The following is a 26,137-nucleotide window of genomic DNA, read 5'->3' on the forward strand; positions in this document are numbered from 1 at the left end:
TTGGATATCCAGGACCCATCAGCAAGGTTAGCACAACCTCGGAGCCTCTCTTTCTGACTCCAATAGGGTGAGCACATCACCCTCTCGAAAGGGGCCTTTGACGTTTCAGATGATAGAGCGGCTGGTGTCATCCATAAATTCCACACGCACCTGCGTGCACTGTCCCCATCGAGCCGGTCCTGCCCAGCGCTGTGGTTATCCTAGCCAGCTTGATGGGTTGCACGCGACTCATGTCCGTGATGACAACGATCTGGCGGAGAGAAATCAATAAATATTTTTAAATGACCTATCTGTCTACTGTGTAAGGAATGAACTTTAAATATGAAAACCAAATTGGTTAAAGAAGAAATGGAAAAAGAACAAACCATATTAACAGTAATCAAAGGAACTACAGTGTATGTTTTTATATTGGACCAAGTGTGTGTTAGGGTAAAGACTATCAGCAGAATATCAGTATGGAAAAGTTGGCTTACTGAGAGGCCATAACAAACGTCAGAACACACACAGATTCAAAAGGCGCACACCCTTTTAATCCCAGCCCGCTTAGCACACAGGCAGATCTCTGTGAGTTCCAGGCCAGCCTGGGCCATGTGGAGATTCTGTCTTTAAAAACATGCCGGGCGGTGGTGGCGCACGCCTTTAATCCCAGCACTTGGGAGGCAGAGCCAGGCGGATCTCTGTGAGTTCGAGGCCAGCCTGGGCTACCAAGTGAGTCCCAGGAAAGGCGCAAAGCTACACAGAGAAACCCTGTCTCGGGAAAAAACAAAACAAAACAAAAAAAAAAAAACATAGGGTCTGAGAGGCCAAGATGGCTGGGAGATTCTCCACCTTCCTCAAAACTGCCTGGGCAAAGGAACCAGTGCCTGTGGTGTCCAGCGCCACCGGGAACCTCACTCTAATTATGCCCTTACTTAGCCTTGACACCAAGTGCCACCAAGATCAAACCAGCCACACCCTGCAATTACTCAGTGCCTGTGAGAGATAATGGGAACATGCCTGATGTGCCCAGCCACCCCCGAGACCCTCAGGGCCCAAGCCTGGAATGGCTGAGGAGCGTGTGAATACTCCCACAGATGGAAGAGGCCCCACCCCACTTTCCCCCAATAAACACGTGGAAATCAAAAAGAAATATACATACATACATACATACATATGCTGGAGATATGGCTCAGTGTTTAGGAAAATGTACTGAAGGACCTAAGTTCCAGCACCCACATCAGGTGGCTCATAACTGCCTGTGACCACAGCTCCAGGGGCTCCAAGGCCTCAGGCTTCCACAGACACACATGCACACATATGATTAGAAATGGTAAAAATAAATACAAAAAATACAAGTGGAGGAAGAACTAGGAGGCTGGACAGCCATGGTTGGTACACAACTTTAATCTCAGCACTCGGGAGGCAGAGGCAAGAGGATCTCTGTGAGTTCAAGGCCAGCCTGGTCTACAGAGTGAAACCCTGTCTTGAAAAACCAATTTAAAAAAAAAAAAGAGGGGGGCTGGGAATTTAGCTCAGTGGTAGAGCACTTGCCTAGCAAGTGCAAAGCCCTGGGTTCGGTCCTCAGCTCTGGAAAAAAAAAAAGAAAAGAAAGAGGGCTGGAGAGATGGCTCAGAGGTTAAGAGCACTGGCTGCTCTTCCAGAGGTTCTGAGTTCAATTCCCAGCAACCACATGGTGGCTCACAAACATCTATAATGAGATCTGGCGCCCTCTTCTGGTGTGCAGGGATACGTGCAGACAGAACACTGTATACATAATAAATAAATCTTAAAAAAAAAGAAAGAACTAGAAGAAATGAATAACCCTGATTTTAGCAGAAGATTTAACACCCCCTTCTCATTAGCAGATAAAACACCTGTCAGGGGCCCAGCACGGATAAAGATGTGGCTACCATTGCCAAATAGCTTGATAGAACCAACTTCTCTAGAAAATGTTACATATGTGAAAAATTCAATTACTAGATGAGACAGCAACGAATTTAAAAATATTCATTCTTGCCAGGCAGTAGTGTCACACACCCTTAATCCCAGCTCTCAGGAGGCAGAGGCAGGCAATCTCTGTGAGTTCAAGGCCAGCCTGGTCTATAGAGTGCATTCCAGGACAGCCAGGGCTACACAGAGAAACCCTGTCTCAAAAAACCAAAACCTGGAGCAAACAATGGACCCTTCCTTCCCCAAAAGAAAAAAGAAAAAGAAAAAAACAAAAAACAAAAAACCAAAACCAAAACAAAAAACAATTCTCTAATTACAGTGCACTAAACCAGAAGTGAAAAAAGAAGTATTTTTAGAGATTCTCCAAATATTTGGAGGCTAAGTGACATTCCTCAAAGTAGTGGATAGTTTAAAACCATCAGGTGGAAATTAGAAACCGCTGTGTGTGTATGTGTATGTGTGTGTATATATGTTTGTATGTGTGCATATATGTGTGTATGTGTGTGTTTGTATGAACGTGTGTGCATGTATGTGTATGAATGTATGTATTTGTGTATATATATATTCATGTGTGTATGTATGTTTGTGTATATATGTATATTTATTTATTTATTAGAGTGGCTTACAGGTTGTGGTCTCACTCAGCCAACAAAGACTGTCTAACAATGAAAAGTCCAGGAATTCAGTAGTTATTCAGTCCATGAGGCTGAATGCCTCAGCTAATCTCAGGATACACAGAATCCTGAGGAAATAGACTCTAAGCCAGGGAAGGAAGGAACTTTCAAGATGGAGGCAAGCAGGCAAAGAGCAAAAGCTTCCTTCTCCCTTGTCCTTTACACAAGTTGCCACCAGAAGGGGTAACCCCGACTTAAGGTGGATCTTCCCACCCCAAATTTGAATTAAAGGTCAGTCTTCCCACTTCAAAAGATTTAAGAAAAATCAAGGCTGGAGAGATGGCTCAGTGGTTAACAGCACTGGCTGCCCTTCCAGAGGACCTGGATTCAATTCCCAGCATCCACATGGTGGCTCACAACTGTCTATAACTCTAGTTATGGGGATCTGATACTCCCTTCTGGTCTCCAAGGGCATTTTTAGTCATGTGCACACCCACACACAGTATATGCCTGTGTGCGCGTGTGCACACACACACACACACACACACACACACACACACACACACACAGATATCTATATAAAAAGCTGTATGTCTGCGGCTAGAGAGAGATAATTGTGGTTAGAAGAGATTGCTCAGTGGTTGAGAGTGCCCGTTACAGGCTGGAGAGACGGCTCAGCAATTGAGAACACTTGGTGCGAGAACCGGGATTTGATGCCCAACAACCACATAGTGGCTCATGGCCATCTGGAACCGCAGGGGATCTGACAACCTCTTTTGACCTCTGCAGGTACCAGGCACTCATGTGGCACACAGACATGCATGCTGGTTAACATCCATACACATAAAATAAATAATAAATAAATCTAAAAATTAAAAAAGAAAGCGTATCTACTGTTCTTGCAAAGGATCTGAGTTCAGTTCCCAACACCCACACCAGGTGGCGTGGAGTAGGTGGTTCACAAGCCCCTGGACTCACCCTTTTCACTACGCCATCTCTCTAGCCCCATGGTTCACTGTGATTGTGATTATCACACATACACACACACACACACACATAAACACATACATATATACACACACATACATAAATACACACAAATGAACACACACATTCACACATACATACACACACATGTCCCTATAGCAAATCTTTTCTGTACTGCCAGCTCCCAAATAATGACACAGAGACTTAATATTAATTATGAAAGCTTGACCTTAACTTAGGCTTGTTCCACTAGCTCGTATAACTTAAATTAACTCATTTATTTTAATCTACATTCAGTCACATGGCTTGTTACCTCATCTCTCTGTACTGTTCATGCTGCTTTCTCCAAGTCTAGCTCAGGATCCACCTTTCTTCTTCCCTAGAACCTCGCTGTCCCCATAAGTCCTGCCTAACCTCTTCCTGCCTAGCTATTGGCCGTTCAGCTCTTTTGTTTTGTTTTTCTTTTTCTTTTTCTTTTTCTTTTTTTTTGGTTTTTCGAGACAGGGTTTCTCTGTGTAGTTTTGCGCCTTTCCTGGAACTCACTTTGTAGACCAGGCTGGCCTCAAACTCACAAAGATCCGCCTGGCTCTGCCTCCCGAGTGCTGGGATTAAAGGCGTGCGCCACCACCGCCCGGCTGTTTTGTTTTTCAAGACAAGATTTCACTGTGTAGCCCTGGGTGTCCTGGAACTTGCTCTGAAACCAGGCTGGCCTTTTACTCATTGAGATCCACCTGCCTCTGCCTCCCAAGTGCTGGATTAAAGGTGTGCACCACCACTGCCCAGTTATTATTTTTTTTTTTTTTGGCATTCAGCTCTTTATTCAACCAATCACAGTGATATACATCTTCACACAGTGTAAAGGCATATTCCAAAACATTTCCCCTTTTTGTCTAAAAAAAAAAAAAGGAAAGGTTTTAACTCTAACATAATAAAACTATAAACAATAAGAACAATTATCCGGTAAGAATTACATTCACAATGTCCAGTCCATTTGTATTTGGTGTATCTGGAGAAAATACTCTACTATCTATCTTATCTAGATGAATTTAAACTTTTTTTTTTTTTTGGTTTTTCGAGACAGGGTTTCTCTGTGTAGCTTTGCGCCTTTCCTGGAACTCACTTGGTAGCCCAGGCTGGCCTCGAACTCACAGAGATCCGCCTGGCTCTGCCTCCCGAGTGCTGGGATTAAAGGCGTGCGCCACCACCGCCCGGCGAATTTAAACTTTTATATCTAAACTATTTTCGATCATAACTTGTACTATCATCTTAAAACTATCTATTTAGACCTCAAAACATTTTCTTAGATAAACATATGACTCTCAACCTTATACATTTTATACCTCTTTTCTGAGTTTCCTTTTTGAATTTTTACAGTAACAAAGAAAACTGCAACTATAACTATCTTGTCTTCAACTCCATCAAAAACCCAAGAAGAGTACAATATTACCTGATTAAACAGGAAATACAGAGCAAACAACATCCTATAGAAACGGCAGAGACAAGACACGAGGTGGTGGCGCATGCCTTTAGTCCCAGCACTTGGGAGTCAGAGCCAGGCGGATCTCTGTGAGTTCCAGGCCAGCCTGGTCTACAGAGCGAGATCCAGGACAGGCACCAAAAAGTATACAGAGACAGAGAAACCTTGTCTCGAAAAACAAAAAGAAAAAAGAAATGACAGAGACAGCTGGCTTCCTGGACAGTCACCCACGGTTCCTCTGTAACACTGGGGTATCCATCTTGGGCCTACAGGCCTAGAGTATCGGACAGACTTTTCTGTGAAGCAGGAATTTTTAATTGGCTGTCCTACCCTATCTTGGCAAAGTTTGGCAGTTGGCTTTTTTGTATCCTGCTTGTCCAGTTTGGACAGCATACTGTCAGCAGCCGAGGCAAGGGCAGTTTCTTGCCACAAAGAAAGCAAACTCCATATGGAGGTTCTTTGATTCCCATCATCCTTTTTTGTAGTAGATTGGTGCTGCCAGGAGCAGACATGTCTCACTGTCATGGAATGTCATTTTAAATGCCATATTCTGTAGGTCTTTGAACTGTTTGAAGACCACCTACCTATCTAAAATATATCTCTGTATGACCTTGAAAGAATACCTAACATGATTATAAGTATGATTGTTATAGATGACTATTACCTGTATTTCTTTTCTTTTCTTTTTTTTTGGTTTTTCGAGACAGGGTTTCTCTGTGTAGCTTAGGGCCTTTCCTGGAACTCACTCTGTAGTCCAGGCTGACCTCGAACTCACAGAGATCCGCCTGGCTCTGCCTCCCGAGTGCTGGGATTAAAGGCGTGCGCCACCACCGCCCCGCCTGTATTTCTTTATTATCCTAAATAGCTTTCAAGAACTAAAACTTTACATTTTAAAATGAGCTGCATAGGTACAATACCTTAAACAAGAATAGAAATATATATATAGTATAATGACAATAACTTTAAATTTGTATTAATATATAAAAATCCATACCAATGTAAAATATTTGAGACTAGTGGTTGTTCAAAAGTAGACTCAACAATCCACCCTTTTTATCCCATCATTTCTATAGTATATCCCCCTTTTTCCTTCAGAAAGAGATCCCTGAATCTAATCTCCTCTGTTCAACTTTTTCCTGACCATGACCAATAACAACTTGTAGCCAACACCCCTAAATGATGACAAACATCCATGGCCCACACATGACCAATACTACCCACCCCATCTCTTGGGAATGTGGGCATCGTGTTCTCTAGACTGCTTCCTGCTTCCTGGGGCTGATGGCATCTTTGGGGGACTCTGAGAAAACTGGGACAATGGTCAAGTTCTGAGAACTAGCCGTATCATTTTTTGTTTAGTTTCTGTGTGGTGGGAAAGTGTAGAGCTTATCTGACGTCACGACTGGATTAGTCTGTGAGGCTGGACCATCTCACCCAGTAGCTTTGAAGATGTTCAGGATGCAGAATTTTGAGGAAACTGCACCAGAGGCATTCTGAGAGGCTGGATCACCAGGGCTATTTGTTTTTATTGTTATCTGGTCCTTTTTTCCCCCCTGAAAACCCACAAACTTTTAAAGGTAACATATATATCTGTATTAACACAAGTATAAATGTGCAGTTTGCATAAGTCAGCTGAAGATGACTTTTTGTTCTATGATTGTGCAGGTAAATGAAAGACATCTGTTAACTTTGCAAATTTGTTTGGACTGTATAACCAAACTGTAATAGAAATCTCTATCCATGTTATATGAAAGGATAACGTAATAATAAGTCATGGGGACTCTGTAGCCAACAAGATTTATTATGTCTCACCTAGTCTCTGAGGAGTTCCCATATCAAGGGGTCAGCTTATATATATCAACTATCTTATAGTCTTTCCTGGCTTTTTCCCTCATGTCTGCAGCCAAGATCCTCAGGAAGTCTCCCTCAGTCAAGTTTGATCTCAACTAACTTTGAAGGAATCCATAGCTTTTTCTTTCCTGTGGAAACAAAAGCACAACATCTCCTCCAATGCAACACATTGCCCGACTTTCATTTTGAAGCCAAAATATCCCTAAAGTATATAGGTTGGTTTAATTTAGCAATACCTACCACAATCCAATGTCTCTCAGCAGCTGTTTCTCGATCATCAGCATTCAAAAAATTCAAAGTCAACGAAGCACCAAACAGTATCCAGACACCCTATGTATTTCCCATCTTTATGTGGCTTTTTAAAAAGAAAATATTATTTTACTTTCTTTTTTTTTTGTTTTGTTTTTAAAATTTTATTTATTTATTATGTATACAGTGCTCTGTCTACATGGCCAGAAGAGGGCACCAGATCTCATTACAGATGGTTGTGAACCACCATGTGGTTGCTGGGAATTGAACTCAGAACCTCTGGAAGAGCAGCCAGTGCTCTTAACCTCTGAGCTATCTCTCCAGCCCCTATTTTACTTTCTTTTTGAAGACTTTACTATTATTTTTAAACTTTTTATTTTTTCCCATGACTGTCTATAGTCATTTTCTTTTCTTTCTTCAGCATCTAAGCACAGTTTTAAACACGCTGTACCTTTTTAGAGGTTTCTGTGTCTAGGCCTGGCTTTACTAAACATCTGCACTGGTCTCTGAGCGAATGAGACAAGTCGTAAACTGCCATGTCAGCCTGCCGCATGGCTCAGCCTAGCGCATGGTGCTAACGCATGGCACTGGCAGCTGGTACTGGCAGCTGGCTCCAGCCCACAGGCAGCAGCCAGGACACATGTCTCTCTATGCTGCTGAGCACCAGCTCACCTGAGAGACTGCAGGACTAGGAAGCTACATCCAGCTCCTCATCCAGAACTTTTCTTAACTTTCTCAAGCCCTATGTTTGGATATTTGAGTCCCGATGTTGGATGCCATATGTAGCAAGTCTTTCTCAGTACCATCAGTTCCCAAATAATGACATGGAGATGAAAACTTGGCCTTAGCTTGGGCTTGTCCCACCAGCTCTTATAACTTAAATTAACCCATTTATTTTAATCTACTTTCAGTCACATGGCTTGTTACCTCACACCCCAAAACAAAACAAAACAACAACAACAACAACAACAACAAAAAACCCAGACAACCTATCAGTTACTTTTCTGTTGCTGTGATAAAACACCCTGGCCAAAAGCAACGTAGAGAAGGAGTTTATTTTGACTTGTGGCTCCAGGGGAATGAAGGTCCATCATGACAGGGAAGCAAGGTGGCGAGCAGTAGGCATGGTGGCTGGAGAAACCCTGTCTCAAAAAAACAAAAAACAACAACAAAAAAAAAAAAAAAGAAAGAAAGAAAGAAAGAAAGAAAGAAAGAAAGAAAGAAAGAAAGAAAAAAGAAATTGACAAGCTGATTCTAAAATTTACCTGGAGGGGCTGAGGAGATGTCTTAATGGGTAAAGTTAACTACTGCTAAATCCTGATGACTGAAGTTCAATCCCCGGAACCCACATTATAGAAGGAGAGAACTGGCTCCTACACATTGTTCTCTGATCTCCGCAAGGATGCTGTGGTACTGCACTGCACTCTACACACAAGTAAACACATGGATAAATGTAAAGCGTAAAGTGAGGGACTGGCTCAGCATTTCAGAACGTGTCCTGTACTTGCAGAGGACTTGAGTTTGGTCCCCAGCACTCACCTTAGGCAAGTTCACAACTCCCTGTGACTCCAGCTCCAGAGGATCCAACACCGTTTTCTGGCCTCTAAGGGCAGTTGCACAGACATGGCATACACAGACAGAGATATATACACATACACATATTTTTTATTTAAGTTAATTTCATTTAAAAATTAGAATTCATATGGGAATTAAAAGATGTGGAATAGCTAAAACAATGGTCACATTCTGAGTCATGAAGAGAGGAGAGAGAGAGAGAGGCTGTGGAGACAACATCTCCTAATATTCAGGCCTGGATACTTTCCAAACACCACCTGGGCTCTGGTACCCATCTCTGGTCCATCCCCTCACTCACACCCTTCTGAAGGATCATAATGTCATGACTGGTCCTGTTTGAGAGTGAGGAAATAGGAAAAAGTTGGCCAGACTGACAGGGAGTTTATTTTTTCTCATTCTGGAATTTTCACATTAGTTTTGACTTAACTTTTTTTATTATTATTATTTTGTATGTGTGTGCATACCAACATATGCCTGTATGCATGTTTGTGCATCGTGTTCATGCAGTTCCCACAGAGGCCAGAAGACGGTGCTAGATCCCATAGAACTGGAGTTACAGATGGTCATTCGCCAGCATGTAGGTGCTAGGACAAAATCCCTGTCCTCTGCATGAGCAGCCAGGGCTCTGAAGCACTGTGCCATCTCCCAGCCCCAAGATTTCTAACTAGTATTTAAGGTGTTTCCTTTGTCTGTTTTGTGTTCTCAGCTCACATCTTGCACTGTTTGGGTAGGCCTGCCAGGGGCCGAGGCAATCTCAGGGCTTTCCAAAGCTGGGCTTCACTGTTGGGCAACTGCAGACGCAACGCAGATGTTATCTTGCACTTATCTCTCCGAAGAGGCTTGGGATTTTTCTTTTCTCTTTAGTACTTGAATAAATTTTCTTTCTTTCTTTTTTTTTTTTTAATTCATTTATTTATTATGTATACAGCATATGTGACTGCAGGCCAGAAGAGGGCACCAGATCTCATTCAAGGTGGTTGTGAGCCACCATGTGGTTGCTGGGAATTGAACTCAGGACCTCTGGAAGAGCAGTCAGTGCTCTTAACCTCTGAGCCATCTCTCCAGCCCCCTAAATTTTCTTTTTTTTTTTTTTTTTTAAAAAGATTTATTTATTTATTAAGTGTACAGCATGTGTGACTGCAGACCAGAAGAGGGCACCAGATCTCATTACAGATGGTTGTGAGCCACCATGTGGTTGCTGGGAATTGAACTCAGGACCTCTGGAAGAGCAATCAGTGTTCTTATCCTCTGAGCCATCTCTCCAGCCCTAAATTTTCTTTTTAAAAACTTAAAACTTGGTCCGGTGAGATGGCTCAGTGGGTAAAGATTCTTGCTGCTAAGAATGAAGATCTGATCCAATCCCTAGGACCCACGTGGTAGAAGGGTAGAATTCACTCCTGTAATTGTGCCCTAACTTTGACATACCTGTGAAACACAGGTGTGCAGGCAATAAAAACAAATACAATTTTTTTGTTTTTTGAGAGGGTTTCTCTGCATAGCCCTGGCTGTATTGGAACTTACTATGTAGACCAGGCTGACCTCGAACTCAGAGATCCTCCTGCCTCTGCCTCTCGAGTGTTGGGATTAAAGGCATGTGCCACCATAGTCCGGCTATAAATATATCTTTAAAGAATTAAAACTTCCCCTACTTCCCCTTTTTCCTTCTCTGCAAACAATTCCTGTCTCCTTTCTCCTGAGGGTTCAGAACTCCTGTTGGGAATGCAGAATGCAGGACGCCTCTTTTCAGAAGCATGTTTCAAAGACGCATCTGTTTATTTAGAAATAACATCTTTTTTTTTTTTTTTTTTTTTTTTTGGTTTTTCGAGACAGGGTTTCTCTGTGTAGCTTTGCGCCTTTCCTGGATCTCGAGCTGTAGACCAGGCTGGCCTCGAACTCACAGAGATTCGCCTGCCTCTGCCTCCCGAGTGCTGGGATTAAAGGCGTGCGCCACCACCGCCCGGCTTAGAAATAACATCTTATGTAAGCATTGTGGCAGATGAGCTTAAGGTGGCCAGCCATCTCTGTTTCCTGGTATTCATGTAAACCCTCTCCCTGAGTGTGGGTCAGTTTGTGACTTGCTTTAAATCCATGACCCTTAGAGCAAAAGTCCTTACTAACCCATGCAGAGACTCATGGAAACTGAGGGATCAGCGTAGGTTTTCAGCGCTGACGGTGGACATATTGTCACAGAGCGATGGTTGGAGTGATCCGCACTGAATGACGGTCATATTGTACTGTACTATTGGCAATTTTTCTTTCTTTCTTCCCTTCTTCTTCTTCTTCTTCTTCTTCTTCTTCTTCTTCTTCTTCTTCTTCTTCTTCTTCTTCTTCTTCCTCTTCCTCCTCCTCCTCCTCCTCCTCCTCCTCTTTCTCCTTCTCCTTTTTTATCTGCTCTAAGAATGTGTCTTGAGGGTTGGCAAGAGGGCTCTGGGGCTAAGGGCACTTGGTGCCGATTCCGGGAACCTGAGTTTAATCCTGAGACCCACATGGTGGGAGGAAAAAGGCAACGCCCGAATGTTGTTTGACCTCCGCACATATTCTACCTAGGGCACACACATGTCTGTTCTCCATTTGTCTGTCTGTCTCTCTCTTTCTCTCACACACACATAAACAGAATAAATGAATGTAATGATGTTTTTAAAGTCAGTTTGGAGAGATGGCTTGGTGGTTAAGTACTTACTGCCCCTGAGGACTAGAGTTCAGTTCTCTCTGGCCCTGTTTGCAGCTCCAAACCACCTGAAACTCCAGAGCCAGGTGGTCTGGTGCCTCTGGCCCCCATGTGTATACACACCCAATTAAAGATGAATAAACTTTAAAGTTCGAGAATAAAGAACATATCTTGAGGCAATATTATTTCCATTACCTACAACTCCAAGACTAATTCTTTTTTTTTTTTTTTTTAAATGTGTGTGAGTGTTTTACATTTTGGTTTTGATTTGGTTTTGGTGTGTATGTTTGTGTGATAAGGTCTCTCTCTCTCTGTAGCTATGGCTAGCCTGGACCTTGCTATGTAGACCAGGCTGGCCTCGAACTCACCGAAATCTTCTTGTCTCTGCCTAACAGTACAGCTGTGCCCTGCTACACCCAGCATGTATGAATGTTTTACACCTGTGCACCATATGTGTGCAGTGCCTGTGGAGGACAGAAGAGGGCGTCACATGCCTGGAACTGTAGTTACAGACGGATGTGAGCTACCATGTGGGTGCTGGGAATAGCAACCCACGCCCTCTGAAAGAGCAGCCAATTCTCTAAACTGCAGAGCGGTCTCTGTAGCCCCCAGTATTGAATGGAGCCATTCCAACCCTTGACAGTTCTTCGCCATTACGAACAAGAATGCATGTGAAGTGCTGTGCTGTTCATTGACTGCTGCTGCCTTCGAAGGGCCACAGGCAGGCCGTTTCCTTGCAAGCCCTGGATGCTCATCACTGTTGCCACCCAAATCCCCCACTACAGGCCCCAGATTCAACTGGGCAACTTTGTGTCTTAGCGCTCAGCTCAGAGACTGGCACCAGCGAACCTAGGCTTCACGCCCCATGTCCCTACCCAGAGGAGATAGAAGCTGGACATGCTGGCACCATCCTGTAATCAATCCTGGCACTCATCAGACTGAGGAGGAAGGATCAAAAGTTCAAGGCCAGTTGGACATAGTGGCGCACACTTTTAATTCCAGCACCTGGGAGGCAGAGGCAGGCAGATCTTTGTGAGTTCAAGGCCAGCCTGGTCTGCATAGCAAGTTCCAGGTCAGTAAGACCTACATAATGAGATCCTGTCTCAAAAACAAATGAAAGAAAGGAAAGAAAAGATAAAAAATTTCAGTGCTACCCTGGGCTACACAGGTTTCCTAAAAACAACACCCAAATAAAACAGGGCTGGAGAGATGGCTCAGTGGTTAAGAGCACTGGCTGCTCTTGCAGAGGAAACAGCAGCTCACAACTGTTTGTAACCCCAGTTCCAGGGGATCCAGCACCCTCTTCTGGCCTCTGTTGGCATCAGGCATGCATGAAGTACATATGCATACATGCAGGCAAATTATTCACAAAATTAAAAATAAATCTAAAAAAAAATTAAAACCCAACAAAACTAAAACAGCAAGAGTCAGTGACGTATAGGTCAGTAGTACAGCCCTTACCTAGCATTTGCCAGGCCTGGGTTGGCAGAGGGAGGGCGGGAGGGAGGGAGAGGGAGGAACAGAAAGTGGATTTATGGGCTCAGCCTCCAAAGTCTCCAAGTTCCCTCCCTGGCTTCTCTCTGGGGACTGTATGTGATCTTGGTCCAAGTCCTGGCTCCTGGGATGACCCAACAACTTCCCATAACTCCTCCCTGTGGCAGCCAGAAGGATCTTATACTTGGGAGCTTGAAGTCAGGACTCCACCCTTCCTTCCCTCCCTTCCCTTTTCCTTCTAACTTTTCATCATGGAAATTTCCACACACACATAAGGAACCGGAAACCGGCCCTTCCCCTGTCTTTGGGGGTCTCAGGTTGTGTCTCCCCTTCACCTCTTTCTCAGTTCTCTTTAACCTTTTAACAAATTACATCCCGTCTATTTATTTACATTGTGTGAGTGTGAGCATGTGCACAGTGCTTATATGGCAGTCTGAGGACAATGTGGCCTGTGGGGATCAAACTCAGTTGTTCAGGCTTGAGGACGAGCACCCTCGCACACTGAGCCGTCTTGCCTGGCCACCCTTAAGCTGTTTAAAGTCACTTCAGTGTCACTGTACACACAGAAGTGCAATTAAGTATCTGTTTAAAATCTAAACCTAACAACGACCTTGCTTCTTTGCTTAAATCCCGGGAGGACAGGCTTCTCACCTTGCTCTGGTCACTTGACTGCCTCTTCTCCCCACACTCACCAGCCTTGAGTCATTCTTGAAGGTTTAACGCCCGCCCGCAGGTCACTGCCTGGATCCCCCATTTCCCTGGTTTCTCTTAACACTCCCCTCCGGCCGCGTGCATTTCTAATTCAAGTGTTTGCCTCCCCCCATCCTCCAGTCCCAGTGGGAGGCCAGCCTAGGGAACTGAGCATTAAGATCTGAGTTCTGTTTTAAAAATATCCCCCTGGCTGCTAAGTGGAGGATGAGCCGGGGGTGGGGTGGGGTGGGGGAAGCAGGAAGACAGTCCTCTGAGATAAGGAATAGATGGTAGCAGGGGCTATCTGAGCAGGCCACAAAGTAAGCGTTCACAGACATGAGCTGTTAGCAGAGTGACGATATAAAGATGCTTCGCGTGCCTTGCTCCGAATGACCCCCAAAACTGGGCTGGTTACGGGACAGTAGAGCAGGCTCACCCTGTTGAGGTGTTGCGGGTTCCCAGAACTAACTCCAGGATGCCTGGGAGAGGGGAGGAGTTTCAGGCGCACATGACGTCATTCCCTCAAGCACATGCTGGCCTCAAGTGGGGGCCAGACCCTCCAGCACCTGCGAGAATGAGTATTCCAGTAGAAGCATCCTGGGGCGCCTTTCAGGATCAGGGTCAGGTGGAGTGACTGTGGTTCTAAGTGGCCAAGGCGGGTGGGTACAGCCGCTAGCCGGATGCGGGGAGAAGCTCGGCCGCCAGGGGGCACCAGGGGATCTCCGCCACCGCGACCAGGGCCGCCCCAGGAGCAACCGGCCCCGGGTGCCCCCTTTGTCTTAGCGCGCGCATGTTCGCGTCAACTGGAAGATGAAACCCCCTCTTCCCGGCCACCTCAGTGCACAACGCTGATTTGCAGGCCGTCTGTGAATCTCGGCCTGCCACTTGCCTGGTGGGTGACCTTGATGGCAACTTGGCCTGTATATTGCTTCCTTGTCGTAAACTCTCACTCACTTCGATCCACTTCTCCCCACACCCCGAAAGGATTTGGGCTCCCAATCCTTGAGAACAGGCTTTGAAACGCGACCGACGTGGGTTCAGGGGTGGTGGCACAAGTCTTTAATCCCAGTACTCGGGAGGCAGAGGCAGGTGCGGAGTTCCCGGCCAGCCTGGTCTAGAGTGAGTTCCAGGACAGCTAACTACACAGAGAGATCCTAGCTCGAAGAAAAAAAAAAAAAAAAAGAAAGAAAAGAAAAAAAATTCCATGAGCCACCAGGGGGAGCCCGCCCCTCATCATACAGAGGCTGAGCAGAGGGCATGCTCAAAGACCTTGATTGGCCCTAGCACTGTGTTCCTAATAGCAGGCAGTTTTTCAGATCCGCAGTGTTGTGAACTGGCCTGGAGCTCAGGTCGGCGAGGCAGCCAAACCAGAGGCCGGAACCAGCCACCTTCCCAGCCATGGCTGGAGCCAACAGCAATGATTAACCATGCACTTGGGTCAGGTGCGTCTGCTAGAAAGCTAGAAGAGCCAGCTATCAATACAGACTGCTTGAAGTGGGTGGGGCAGCAGGGCAGGGCCGACTGCAATACTAGATAAGGTGGGTTGGAAGCCACAAGAGCCGTGTGGTAATTTTGATCCCTTCACCTCACCCTGTACAGTTCTGCAAATGACCCAGGGGTTTACTTTGTCCTTTGTTACAGGCCACCTGCCATCCCTTTTGTACGAGGCAGAATTGAGAATCTAGGCCATCGTGGCTGCTGTGTGGCTCATGTGCTCTTGCTACATTGGGCATGTGGGTAGAGAAAGGCCAAGGATCAGCTTGGTAAGCAGGGCAGCTGAAGAAAGAATTGGGACTCTAGGACCAGGGTCAGGGCTGGGGTATGGCTCAGCAGGAATGTTTCCCTCCCATACAAAAGGGCCTGGGTTCCATCCCCAGCACTGCCAAGAAACAAGATCCAAACCAGAACACAGGCAGGCTTTATCCTGCCTGACCCTTGATGAATGAGATGCTACTGAGCCTCAGTGCCCACTAAACTGGGGGTTGGGATGCTGATCTGCTGGGGTGAGTGCTCAAAGTGTTCCATGCATTCACAGGAGGACGGTGGCTGGGCTGTGACTGCTGCTCATGGCAAGGACCTGGAATCCAGAACTGTCCCGTAGAGAAGGCTCTGAGCTTCTGACTGGGAACAAGAGACTAAGCATCCTTAGTCTTGGACCCACTACCCCACCTCTGTGGCTGAGCAGGGTAGCTAATGTTCCGGCAGGGAGTGTAAAGGCCAAGCTGGCTCTTCTATGGACTGTGTTGGATTCAGCTCTTTCATACCCAGGTTGGGCTCCAAGAGGCTCAGCTCCTGAGAGGTCAAGCAGCCAACTGCCAGCACCCAGGAACAGCTCAGGACTTGGTTGGAGCCTCTGCTGAGCACTTGGACATCAGAGGGAGCCCAAAGCAGTGGCCTGAACACAGGAGCCCTCCAGGGACTCATGTTACACTACAAGTTTACAAAAACAAGCCCCCAGGCATCACAAAGGCTGCACTAGGAGACTGAGGGCAGGGCATACAGAGCCACACAAGCCAGTTGGAGAGCGATCAGTGCTTTTAATTCTGGTCAAGATTTCACACACACACAGAGGGCCAAGAGGGCCAGGCCCCCTCGACCCTGGCCACTCTTGCATATGTGATCGTTTAAAAAAATAACTATGAAAAGGCAGCTCTCTCCTGATCGTGGAGTTGATCTGACATCGATTAAATGTGTCTACGCATGTGGCACAGCTCTGAAATTGCACCGAGAGGATCTGGAAGCACTTGGTTCATCTGAGGCAAAACAGAAGGCCATGGAAGAGGCCGGCCTCCCGAGGCCCTCACATCTCCGAGTCAGCGTACATGCCATTGATCAGGTAGTCCACCTGCGTGTAGTCCTTCTTCTTGTAGCTCTCATAGGCCTGCAGGGCAAACATCACCAGGACTGCAATGAACAGGGTCACCCCAAGAGCGAGCACCGCCAGAAGTAACATTTTGTTCACCAAGGATGGGGTCAGGGGCTCAGTGGTGACCACTAGGTACTGGCCTTGGGTGCTGAGCTGACATGAGTCTGTGGTTGGCACCTTTGGGTCCCCGGAGCTCCTGGGTGTCGGCCCAGCAGAGGCAGTACCGGCTGTGGCTTTGGTCTCCACCCGCTCTGTTGTCAAGGGTGTGCCTGGCCCACCTGTTCCCTGGGTAGGTAATGCAGGGCTTGGCTGTGTGGTGGGGGATGTGGCTTCCATTTCAGGGGTCGGGCTGGTGGGAGGCACTGGCACTGTGCTGGCAGTTGGCTCCTTGGTTTGTGTCTGGGTGGTGGTCACTACTGTAGAGGACACTGAAGTCACAGGGCGGGTGGTGGTGGGTTCCAGGGTGGTATTTACAGGACTAGGTGTTGATCTCCCTGTGCTAGGCACTGGCTGTCCTGTTGTCACCTGGATGGTGGTACCCTGTGTCGGGGCACCTGAGGTGGGTGTGGGGTTCATGGTGGATGTGTTAGCAGGTGTGCTTTTGGTAGGACTCAGAGCCCTTGTGGGACCGCTTGTGTTTATGGTGCCTGCAGCAACAGTCATGGTGTGTGGGGCCACTGTTGCCACTGTGGCTGTTCTTGGTGATGTCCTGGCATTTGTACTTGGCACTTCCGCACGTGGTGTGCTGAGAGAGGAGAGCCCAGCAGTGGTGATGGGTAGAGTCTGCCCCACAGATGAGGGGCCTGACGATGTAGGCGGTACAAGAGTCCTGGAGGTCACACTGTCCGTAGTGCCCTCTCTGGTTGTTGGAGCGCTCCTGTTAGCCCAGTGAGTTGTCATCTCTGCTGTCACATTGGTAGAGTTCAGGCTGGCTGCCCAGGTCCCTGTGGTCAATGTGACAGAAGCAGGCGGCACTGTGGCTGTTCTCTCGGTCAGTTTATCAGCCCTTAGATCTGCGTCCCTAGGCATCCTTTGCTTTACCGCCTTAGGCCACATCTTGGTTGTGACTAAGTGTCCTTAAAATCAGAAGGGGAAAAAGAGATAGAATACTTTGAACCACATGGAGGGATCATGGGCTGTCACCTTAGCTATCGTGGCCCCTGTGTTGGCTGGCTGGCACCATACTCCCCAACCAGAGCCCTGGGTGTTGATGGAAGTGACATGTGAATCCAGTATCTTCTCTTCTCCCCTCCACAGCTGTCAACAGCTGCCCACAGCCCACGACACCTTGAATTAAGGATTCCTTGGCCCATTCTGAGGCTCCAGCCTGTGGAGGCTTCAGAACTTTGTAACTGGATCTAATCCCTAAGCATCAAGTCAGAAGGCTCACATTATGTGATTAGCCAATGAAAACAAAGCAAACCTCAGCCCCTGTACACACCCCCCAAGATTTGTACAGAAAAGTGGCTGCAGACATTCAAATTCTAAGTAGCCTCGCCTTAAGGATAGGCTTGTCTGAAGGAATTCTTGGGGATACGCAGAGCCCAGCAGGGCAGGAGCACACTCAAAACTGATGTGCCAACAAATGAACTCTAGAAGACAGGGCAACTCTGCAGGTCTCTGCTGCCTGGTTACACTGGGCCCCCACCTGTGCTCCCCTCTATCCAGACCTGACTGACAGCCCAGCCCTGCAGATGGAAAGGTAGGGATCTGGAGTTGCCTCTCTTCTGGGCTCAGGCTCCTGTGGGCCTTTCTGGTGGTCACACACTCACTTACGTGGCTCCTCAGACACCATATGGCTTCTAGATAAGAGCACGGAGGGAATCCAAACCAGCACCAGGGCTGTCCACATCTTGCTGGTGAGCTGGAAGCAGGGCTGGTGGTCTCTGAGCCTCTCAGCCGGCCAGCCCTTCAGGCTCGCAACAGTTGCCTTCTGCTTGGCCCAGGAATCTGGGGTGAAGAAGGCAAGTTGGTCAGAGGCCTTTGCTCAGCAGCACACAGCCTCCCCAGAGGTCCAGGGCTTAGCCTAGGAAGAACCAACTCAGCAGCCATGAGCGAAATGCCGACCTGCCTGTGTCTTGCCTCCTATTGCCTAAAGCCTTTGACCCAATTCCACTGGGTGTCAGCTTCTGACGAGTCCCACTTTCTTTCCCTAAGCAGCTGGAGTTAGGGCAGGAGAAAGCCAAGCCTTGCCAACAGGGTGAAAACTCTCCCTCCCTGGTACTGGGTGAGTCTTACTTGTTTGTTCTGAGAGAAGGTGGGCGGTGAGAAGAGACAGGAGCGTCCTGAGAGAAAAGCTGAAACGGAGGTTTCGCACAGAGAATCCAGGCTCAGCTCTGTAGCAGGAATCTTAGAAGGTCTTATTAATAAAATCAAACCTGAGGCCAGTTATTGGGGTGAAATGCTGGATGGTCAGAGAAGCAGAACAAGCCACAGCTAGCTACCTCACCTCGCCAGTTCCTCTGCTGATCCTGTTTCCTCAGACTGGAGGCCTCTGAATCCTCATCCAGAATGGGTCTCAGCTGATTTGCTGCTCGAAAGTCTGAATGCTTAACCAGCCAAATGCTTAACCAGCCAAATGCTTCTAGTTTCTGGTCTCCACGCCTTACATATCTTTGCTTTCTACCACCACTCCCTGGGATTAAAAGTTTCACTTTCTGGGATTAAAGGCGTGTGTCACCATGCCTGGCTGTTTCCAATGTGGCCTTGAACTCACAGAGATCCAGAGGGATTTCTGTCTCTGGAATGCTAGGATTAAAGGCGTGTGCTAACATTTTCTAGCCTAAGTATCTAGTGGCTTTTCTGTTCTCTGACCCCAGATAAGTTATTAGGGTGCACATTATTTTGGGGAACACAGTACCACCACACAGCTCTGAGCTGAGGCAAGGCAGCTGGGCCACAGTGACGAAGGCATTTAGATGGTCCCTGGACTACTTTCATCTACTGATACCCTAAAGATGGCAGCAGGTCCAGGGTGTTCCCTGAGCCCCAGCCCTGGGTGGGAAGTCTGCTGGTGAGTTCAAGGAGAAAAGATGTGACAGGCACTTCTGGTGGGTAGGGAGGGCCTCAGCTCCCTAAACATGCTCCAGGTCTTAGTACCCCCTGCTGCCCACTCACTACAAATCTGGGACAGGGGTGGGCCAACCTTTTCTATAAAGGCCAGGCAGGCAATATTTTAGACAGGGAACCATGCAGGCCATATCTCAGCTACTTATTTAGTCCAGTGAAGAGACAACCATGGATGGCAGTGATTGTGTCCCACGAAAACTTTATCGACACAGCTCACAAGCTGTAGTTTGCCAATTGTGGCTCCAGAGTCTCCCTCCACCTCAGGGTAGCTGATTCAGCTAAGCCAGGGAGGCGCTGACTCGGTGGCTTTCTGTTGACTCTACAAACCCACCACCCCAGGGTTTTTTCTAGGTTCCCTGTCTGGTCCCCAAACAGGCTACGCCTGGGACACTCACCAGAGGCAGCTGCTCAGTGCCGACTGGGAGGCCAGGCTGATGTCCTCCTCGGGCAGCTGCGGGCTTGGCATCCTGTACCTGCCATATTAAGTCTGGCTTTGCAGGTGAGAGCGGCTGGGCAGGGCACTCCCAGGCCATGGCACTCGCTGAGGCACAGGTAGGACAGAGGCAGATGCCGCTCTGCAGTGTCAGACACACCTACGGTTGAAAGAGAGCCCACACTGCTTAGGAAGAACAGGGACAAACATCCAGTGAGGCGGCCCCGGAAGGAGCCGCACTCAACAGCTCGGGGCTGGGAAAGGACATGTGTCAGGGCTGTCAGTGTCACAAGTTCTGAGGAAGCAATTCTGACACAAGAACTTCTGTTTGTTTGCTTTGGTTTTTCAGGACAGGGTTTCTCTGTGTAACAGCCCTAGCTGTCCTGGAACTCGCTCTGTAGACCAGGCTGGCCTTGAACTCAGAGATCTACCTGCTTCTGCCTCTCGCATGCTGGGATTAAAGGTGTGCGCCACCACTATCACCCAGCTGAAGAACTTTCTAAAGGAGGAACTGGATAGAAGTCCAAAGATGGAAGTCTTGGTGGCACAGGCCTGTAATCCTAGTAGTTGGCAGGTGTAATCAGGAAGAGCAAGAGTTCATGGCCAGCCTTGGCTATATAGTGGCTTCCAGGTTTCCTCATGATCCATGAGGCTGGGAGATGGCTTACTACACAGGACAGGCACGAGGACCTGGGTTCAGATCCCTAACACTCATGCAAAAGCTGCACATGGCAGCATGCACCTGTAACCCCAGGTTTGTGGGGAGCAGAGACAGATGGGTCCCAGGGCTTTGAGTGAGGTTGGCTGAAACAGCAAACCTGAGGTTCAGAGAGACCCTGCCTACATAAAACCAGTGGCGAGGCAACAAGGAAGACATCTCAGTGTCCACCTCTGGTACACACACACACACACACACACACACACACACACACACACACACACACACACACCTACCCCCACACATACCAAACCCCGCCCCCATGACAGAGATCTACAGATATTTTTACAGGAACACAACTCCGGAGTGGTTCTGTCAATACTGTGCCATTCATGGCTAAACTACTTCACGGTTGTTAGAACTGAAGACATAAATGTGTATTTATGGACACAGCAGCAGCATTAAGTGAATGTCAACAATGGCCATCTTGAGAACTGGATGTGAATTATCATTTTCTTTCAACTGAGAGGCAGTGCGGAATAGAGCAGTTGTTGACAAGTTGTTCACAGGGAGATTTGGGGGGGGGTCATAGAGATTTTGTTTGTTTGTTTGTTTAAAGACAAGGTTTCTCTATGTAATAGTCCTGGCTATCCTGGAACTCTTTGTAGACCAGGCTGGCCTCGAACTCACTGAGATCTGCCTGCCTCTGCCTCCCAAGTGCTGGGATTAAAGACATGAGCCACCACTGCCTGGCCAAGGAGATTTTTTTAAACATTTATTTTCTTGCTTATGTGCATGATTATGAGTGTGTGTGCAGATGCATACGTGTCTACAGGGGCTAAAAGAGGGCACTGGATCCCCTGGGGCTGGGGTTATGGGCATTCATGAGCGCCTGACGTGAATGCTTGGGACTGAAGTCTGCAAGAGCAGCAGGGACTTGTAAATATTGACTCATCTTTCAAGCTCCCTTACATGGAGGGTTGTTTTGTTTGTCTGTCTGTTTTTTTGTTTTTTTTTGTGGGGGAGCATTTCAAGACAGGGTTTCTTTGTGTAGCCCTGGCTGTCCTGGAACTCATTCTGTAGACCAGGTCCATCTAGAACTCAGAGATCCACCTGCCTCTGCCTTCCCAGTGCTGGCATTAAAAAGTGTGGCAGGAATTTTTTTTTAATTAAAACAAAACAAGTAATTATATGTATGTGGCTGGGTGCATGTGTACTACAGAGCCATGTGTGGAGGTTCAAGGACAACCTGCAGGAAATTTATTCTCTCCTTCCACCACACGGGCTGCAGGGACCGAACTCAGATGGGCAAGCCTGGTGGCCAGTACCTTTACCCCTTGAGCCATCTTGCTGGCCCTGATTTATCTGTTAGGAAACCCATTTTCTAGGAGGCAACTGGCACTTAGTGGAACCCAGGACACTGGGTCACCATGGGAGGACACTAAGCAGACAGGTTTCTCACTTAGGAGTTGCTGTAGCTGAGTTTTAAGGTTCCTTTTTTTTTTTAAACCTCACGTATTCATGTATATCTGTGTGTGTATGTGCATGCGAGAGCAGGTGCCCCCAGAGGCCAGAGGCATCAGATTACCCTGGAGCTGGAGCTACAAGTAACTGTGGTCTAAACGTAAGTGCTAGGGCCCAAACTCAGGTCCTCAGTGAGAGAAGTACAGGCTTGTGTGTTCTGAGCCATGTTGTTGAGACAGGGTCTCACACTGTAACCTAGGCTGGCTCGGAACTCACTATGTAGCTCAAGCGGGCCCCCAACTTATAGCAATCCTCCTGCACAGTCTCCCAAATGCTGGGATGTAAGTGTGAGCTATTAGGCTTAGCTTTCACTGATGAACATACAATGTACACTCAAAGCCTGTGCTGTGTGTCACTCCTAGTCACTCACTCCTAGCCAGTGGGTGGGTCGAGAAGTCTCTCCCACAGAAACAGTAATGAGCCACTAAGAAGAGGCAAGAAGGCTCTTGTTGGTATTGTGACTTCATCTCCCCGGCATGGTCCTGCCTCCACTTTTTGAAAGAATAGTCTCAATGTCAAGGTCACATATAGAGCTAGGCATGGTGACACATGCCTATAATTCCAGCTCTGGGGAGGTAGAGGCAAGTTCGAGGCCACCCCTGCTACAAAGTGAGATCCTGGGTCAACAAAACAACATCAGAGAAGGGGAGCTACACTAACCTTTACAAACTGACCAATAAGAGAACATCCGTGTGATCAGAAATAAGTTGTTGTTTTTTTTTTTTGGTTTTTTGAGACAGGGTTTCTCTGTGTAGCTTTGCGCCTTTCCTGGAACTCACTTGGTAGCCCAGGCTGGCCTCGAACTCACAGAAATCCGCCTGCCTCTGCCTCCCGAGTGCTGGGATTAAAGGCGTGCGCCACCACCGCCCGGCCAGAAATAAGTTTTTTTTTTTTTTTTTATAAAGATTTATTTATTTATTATATACACAGTGTTCTGCCTGCATGTATCCCTGCAGGCCAGAAGAGGGCACCAGATCTCATTACAGGTGGTTGTGAGCCACCATGTGGGTGCTGGGAATTGAACTCGGGACCTCTGGAAGAGCAGTCAGTGCTCTTAACCCCTGAGCCATCTCTCCAGCCCCAGAAATAAGTTTTAATAGAGCACTTTAGGGAGCCTTAAGTCAGAGTTTGCACCTCGGTATTCTCATGATCTGTATAAGGACCCAGGCATGGTTGTATACACCTGGAATCCCAGTATTTCAGAAACAAAAACAGGAGTATAGGCAAAAGGTCTAGGTCATCTGATCTATAATAACAATTTCCAAGCCAGGGATTCACAGTGAGAACTCATCTATTTTTGTTTGTTTTGAGATAGTTCTCACTGTGTAGGCCTGGTTGGCCTAGAACAAGGCCAACCTACGTGGACCAAGCTGGCCTTGAACTCACAAAGATCTGCCTGCCTTTGCCTCCCAAGTGCTGAGATTAAAGGCGTGTGTCACTAGGAAGAGTCTGAGACCTTGCTGGAAAGATGGCTCAGCAGTTAAGAGCAATGGGTGTTCTTCCACAAGACCAGGGTTAGATTCTCAGTGTGGACCGGGTGGTTCACAACCATCTGTAACTGAATCCAATACGCTCTTCTGGCCACTATAGGAATTGCATGCACATGGTGCACAGACATACATGGAGGCAAAACACCCATACATATACATATATATTTGTTTGTTTGTTTATTTGTTTGTTTTTGAGACAGGGTTTCTCTGTGTAACAGCCCTAGTTGTCCTGGAACTCACTCTGTAGCCCAGGCTGGCCTCGAACTCACAGAGATCCGCCTGCCTCTGCCTCCCGAGTGCTGGGATTAAAGGTGTTCTCCATTACTGCCTGGCAAAAATATTTTTAAATATTTTCTAAAAATGCTCTTAATCTCGAGCCACCTCTCCAGCCACCTACCATATATTATATATTACATTATATTACATATTTTGAGACAAGGTCTCTTGATGAACCCACTGGAACTTGTCAAGTGGACTAGACTGACCGACCAGATAGCCCCCAGGATCCCCGTCTATTTCTACCCAGTGCTGAGGGTACAGGCCTGCACCGTCTAATGACAGTCTGTTACCTCTAGTCCCAGAGGATCTGACAGCGTCTTCTAGCCTGAAAGGCTAATACATGAATGTGGTGCACAGACATGCATGCAGATGAAACACCCATACACATAAATAAAGGAAAAATAATAATAAAAAATTAAGATTTAAGTCAGAGACTAGGCTAGACAGACGGACAGACAGTGCTGAGAGTTCCTCCTCTGTGGAATCAGCCCCCCACAGGATCTGCAAGACATAAGCAGCAGACACCTTTTGCCAGCTCACACAAGGCCAGTATCTAATGTTCCAAATTCCCATTTGCCACATGGACACATGATTAAGACCACAGGGCAATGTCTATATACACAAGACTTTAAGTCTGTATTTCCTGGACTGCTCCTACCAGAGTTCAGCCAGGTGACGTGTCTGAGTCCCCAAGTGTCAACTTCATTCCTTTTCTAGACTGTGCCCTTAAGATGCCTCCCAATTCCTCTAGTGTTGGATATCTTGCATTCTTAATCTTGCCTTGACTTTTAACTCCTTTGTGATCTGAGATGAATGGATCGTTATTACAAATCACATAAAACTAGACCTCGATTTGGTGAACTTTTTTTCCTAACATACACAGATTCAATACAAGAAGTCCAGGCTTGGCAATGACTATTAGTAATCCTTATCAGCAGGCCCCCTATCTCCTGCAAGCTGGGGAAGTTACACATACACAGCAATAGAAATTGAGAAAGCTAGTACAAGACAAACTACAGCCACCTAATCCTTATACATCATCTGGTTGGACATTGCCCTGTGATCTAAAGGATGTGTTCATGTGACAGACATGAGCCCATGATCCTGGAACGTTAGATATTATCTTAATTACTTAATTACACTGCTTAGCTCAAGGTTTCTGGGAATTCAGGTCTCACCACTAAAATGCCAAAGGTCTCTTGTTTTTACATTTTGTTTGTTTGTTTGTTTCGAAGCAGAGTTTCTCTGTGTAACAGTTCTGGCTGTCCTGGATCTCACTTTGTACACCAGGCTGGCCTCGAACTCACTGAGATCCACCTGCCTCTGCCTCCCAAGTGCTGGGATTAAAGTTGTGCACCACCACCGCCCGGCTTGCCAAAGGTCTCTTGTTTTAAAGCTTGTCATGCCAGCATTTCGCTGTCCATTAGTCAGGTCTAACTTATAAATGGAAAACTTGTATTATAAACATTTTTCTGGTTGATTTCGTTGAAAATTTAGAGCTGCTTCATAGGGGTGGAGGCGTAAGTAATTCAAGTTCTTCTAGTCGGATTCCTAAGCACCAGCCAGACCGTTAAGCGCACAAGCTAGCGGACACAAGGGAAGGCAGGCGCAAAGGAGCAGGGAGGGAAACAGGATGATTTTTCCTCATTCGCAGGCAGAAAGGATTTGGGGGGCAGGCCTGAGTCACCCAAAGGGTCAACTATTTCTGAGACCAACACTTTCTAGGGTACCGCCTGACTGATGCAGGACTCGCCTACTCTCAAGTGTCCATAGTGTTCGCAAACTGCCCAGCTCTGGGTTCTCGCAGGTCGGCGATCGCTGTCAGCCCACCTCCTCCTCCTGCGCATCCATGCTCCTCCAAGGGCTCGGCCCGTTCCTCCCTTCTCCTCCTCGCTTCCATTCCTCACCACCTAGCACACCACGTCCCCATTCATCCCTCCTCCGCCCCGCACCTCGCTGTCCATCCCCAACCGGTTTATGAGGCCTTCACGACAGTCCCCTGGATGGCAGCGCGGGTCGCTTACCCGGGCGCGGCAGGCCTGTGGCCCTCGCACCGCAGCGCAGCCACTTCAGCGATTCAGCCCCGCGCGGGGACGTGGACCGCAGCGACACCTAGTTCGCTCAGCTCGCGGGTGAGTGCTGGGCCCCACCCGGACCGCCCCGGAAAGACGTCACGAAGGCGGGACCAATAGGCCGTCGCTGTACACGCGCGGCAGCTGGCGGTGGGCGTGGTTTGAATAGGCCACGCCTGCTTCGGGAGCTGGCCTCTAACCTGGTCCTGTCC

At 47.4% G+C, this 26,137-nt stretch overlaps 1 protein-coding gene and 1 pseudogene across 1 annotated transcript; one reads left to right on the forward strand and one right to left on the reverse strand.

The window, feature by feature from the left end:
• Positions 1–808: 808 nt before the first annotated feature.
• On the forward strand, positions 809–1,061 carry LOC128095185 (NADH dehydrogenase [ubiquinone] 1 alpha subcomplex subunit 3-like; annotated as a pseudogene).
• A 14,990-nt stretch (positions 1,062–16,051) lies between these two features.
• On the reverse strand, positions 16,052–26,009 carry CUNH11orf24 (chromosome unknown C11orf24 homolog). Its single transcript, XM_052712593.1, has 4 exons — positions 25,878–26,009; positions 19,865–20,062; positions 18,177–18,350; positions 16,052–17,476 (listed from the first exon to the last, which is right to left on the reverse strand). The coding sequence occupies exons 3-4, from the start codon at positions 18,250–18,252 to the stop codon at positions 16,335–16,337; spliced, it is 1,218 nt and encodes a 405-aa protein (XP_052568553.1). The 5' UTR covers positions 18,253–18,350; positions 19,865–20,062; positions 25,878–26,009; the 3' UTR covers positions 16,052–16,334.
• Between the last annotated feature and the right edge of the window lie 128 nt (positions 26,010–26,137).

This window comes from Peromyscus californicus, unplaced genomic scaffold (genome assembly GCF_007827085.1).
Source record: "Peromyscus californicus insignis strain IS unplaced genomic scaffold, ASM782708v3 Scaffold_4__1_contigs__length_199733344, whole genome shotgun sequence".
Classification (NCBI taxonomy): Eukaryota; Metazoa; Chordata; class Mammalia; order Rodentia; family Cricetidae; genus Peromyscus; species Peromyscus californicus.

Excerpts from the sequence above, each read along its gene's own strand:
- CUNH11orf24 (XM_052712593.1), bottom strand. The coding sequence starts at position 18,252 with ATGTGGACAGCCCTGGTGCTGGTTTGGATTCCCTCCGTGCTCTTATCT. Across the intron at positions 17,477-18,176 it reads TATGGTGTCTGAGGAGCCAC|GACACTTAGTCACAACCAAG; the intron begins GTAAGTGAGTGT and ends TCTGATTTTAAG.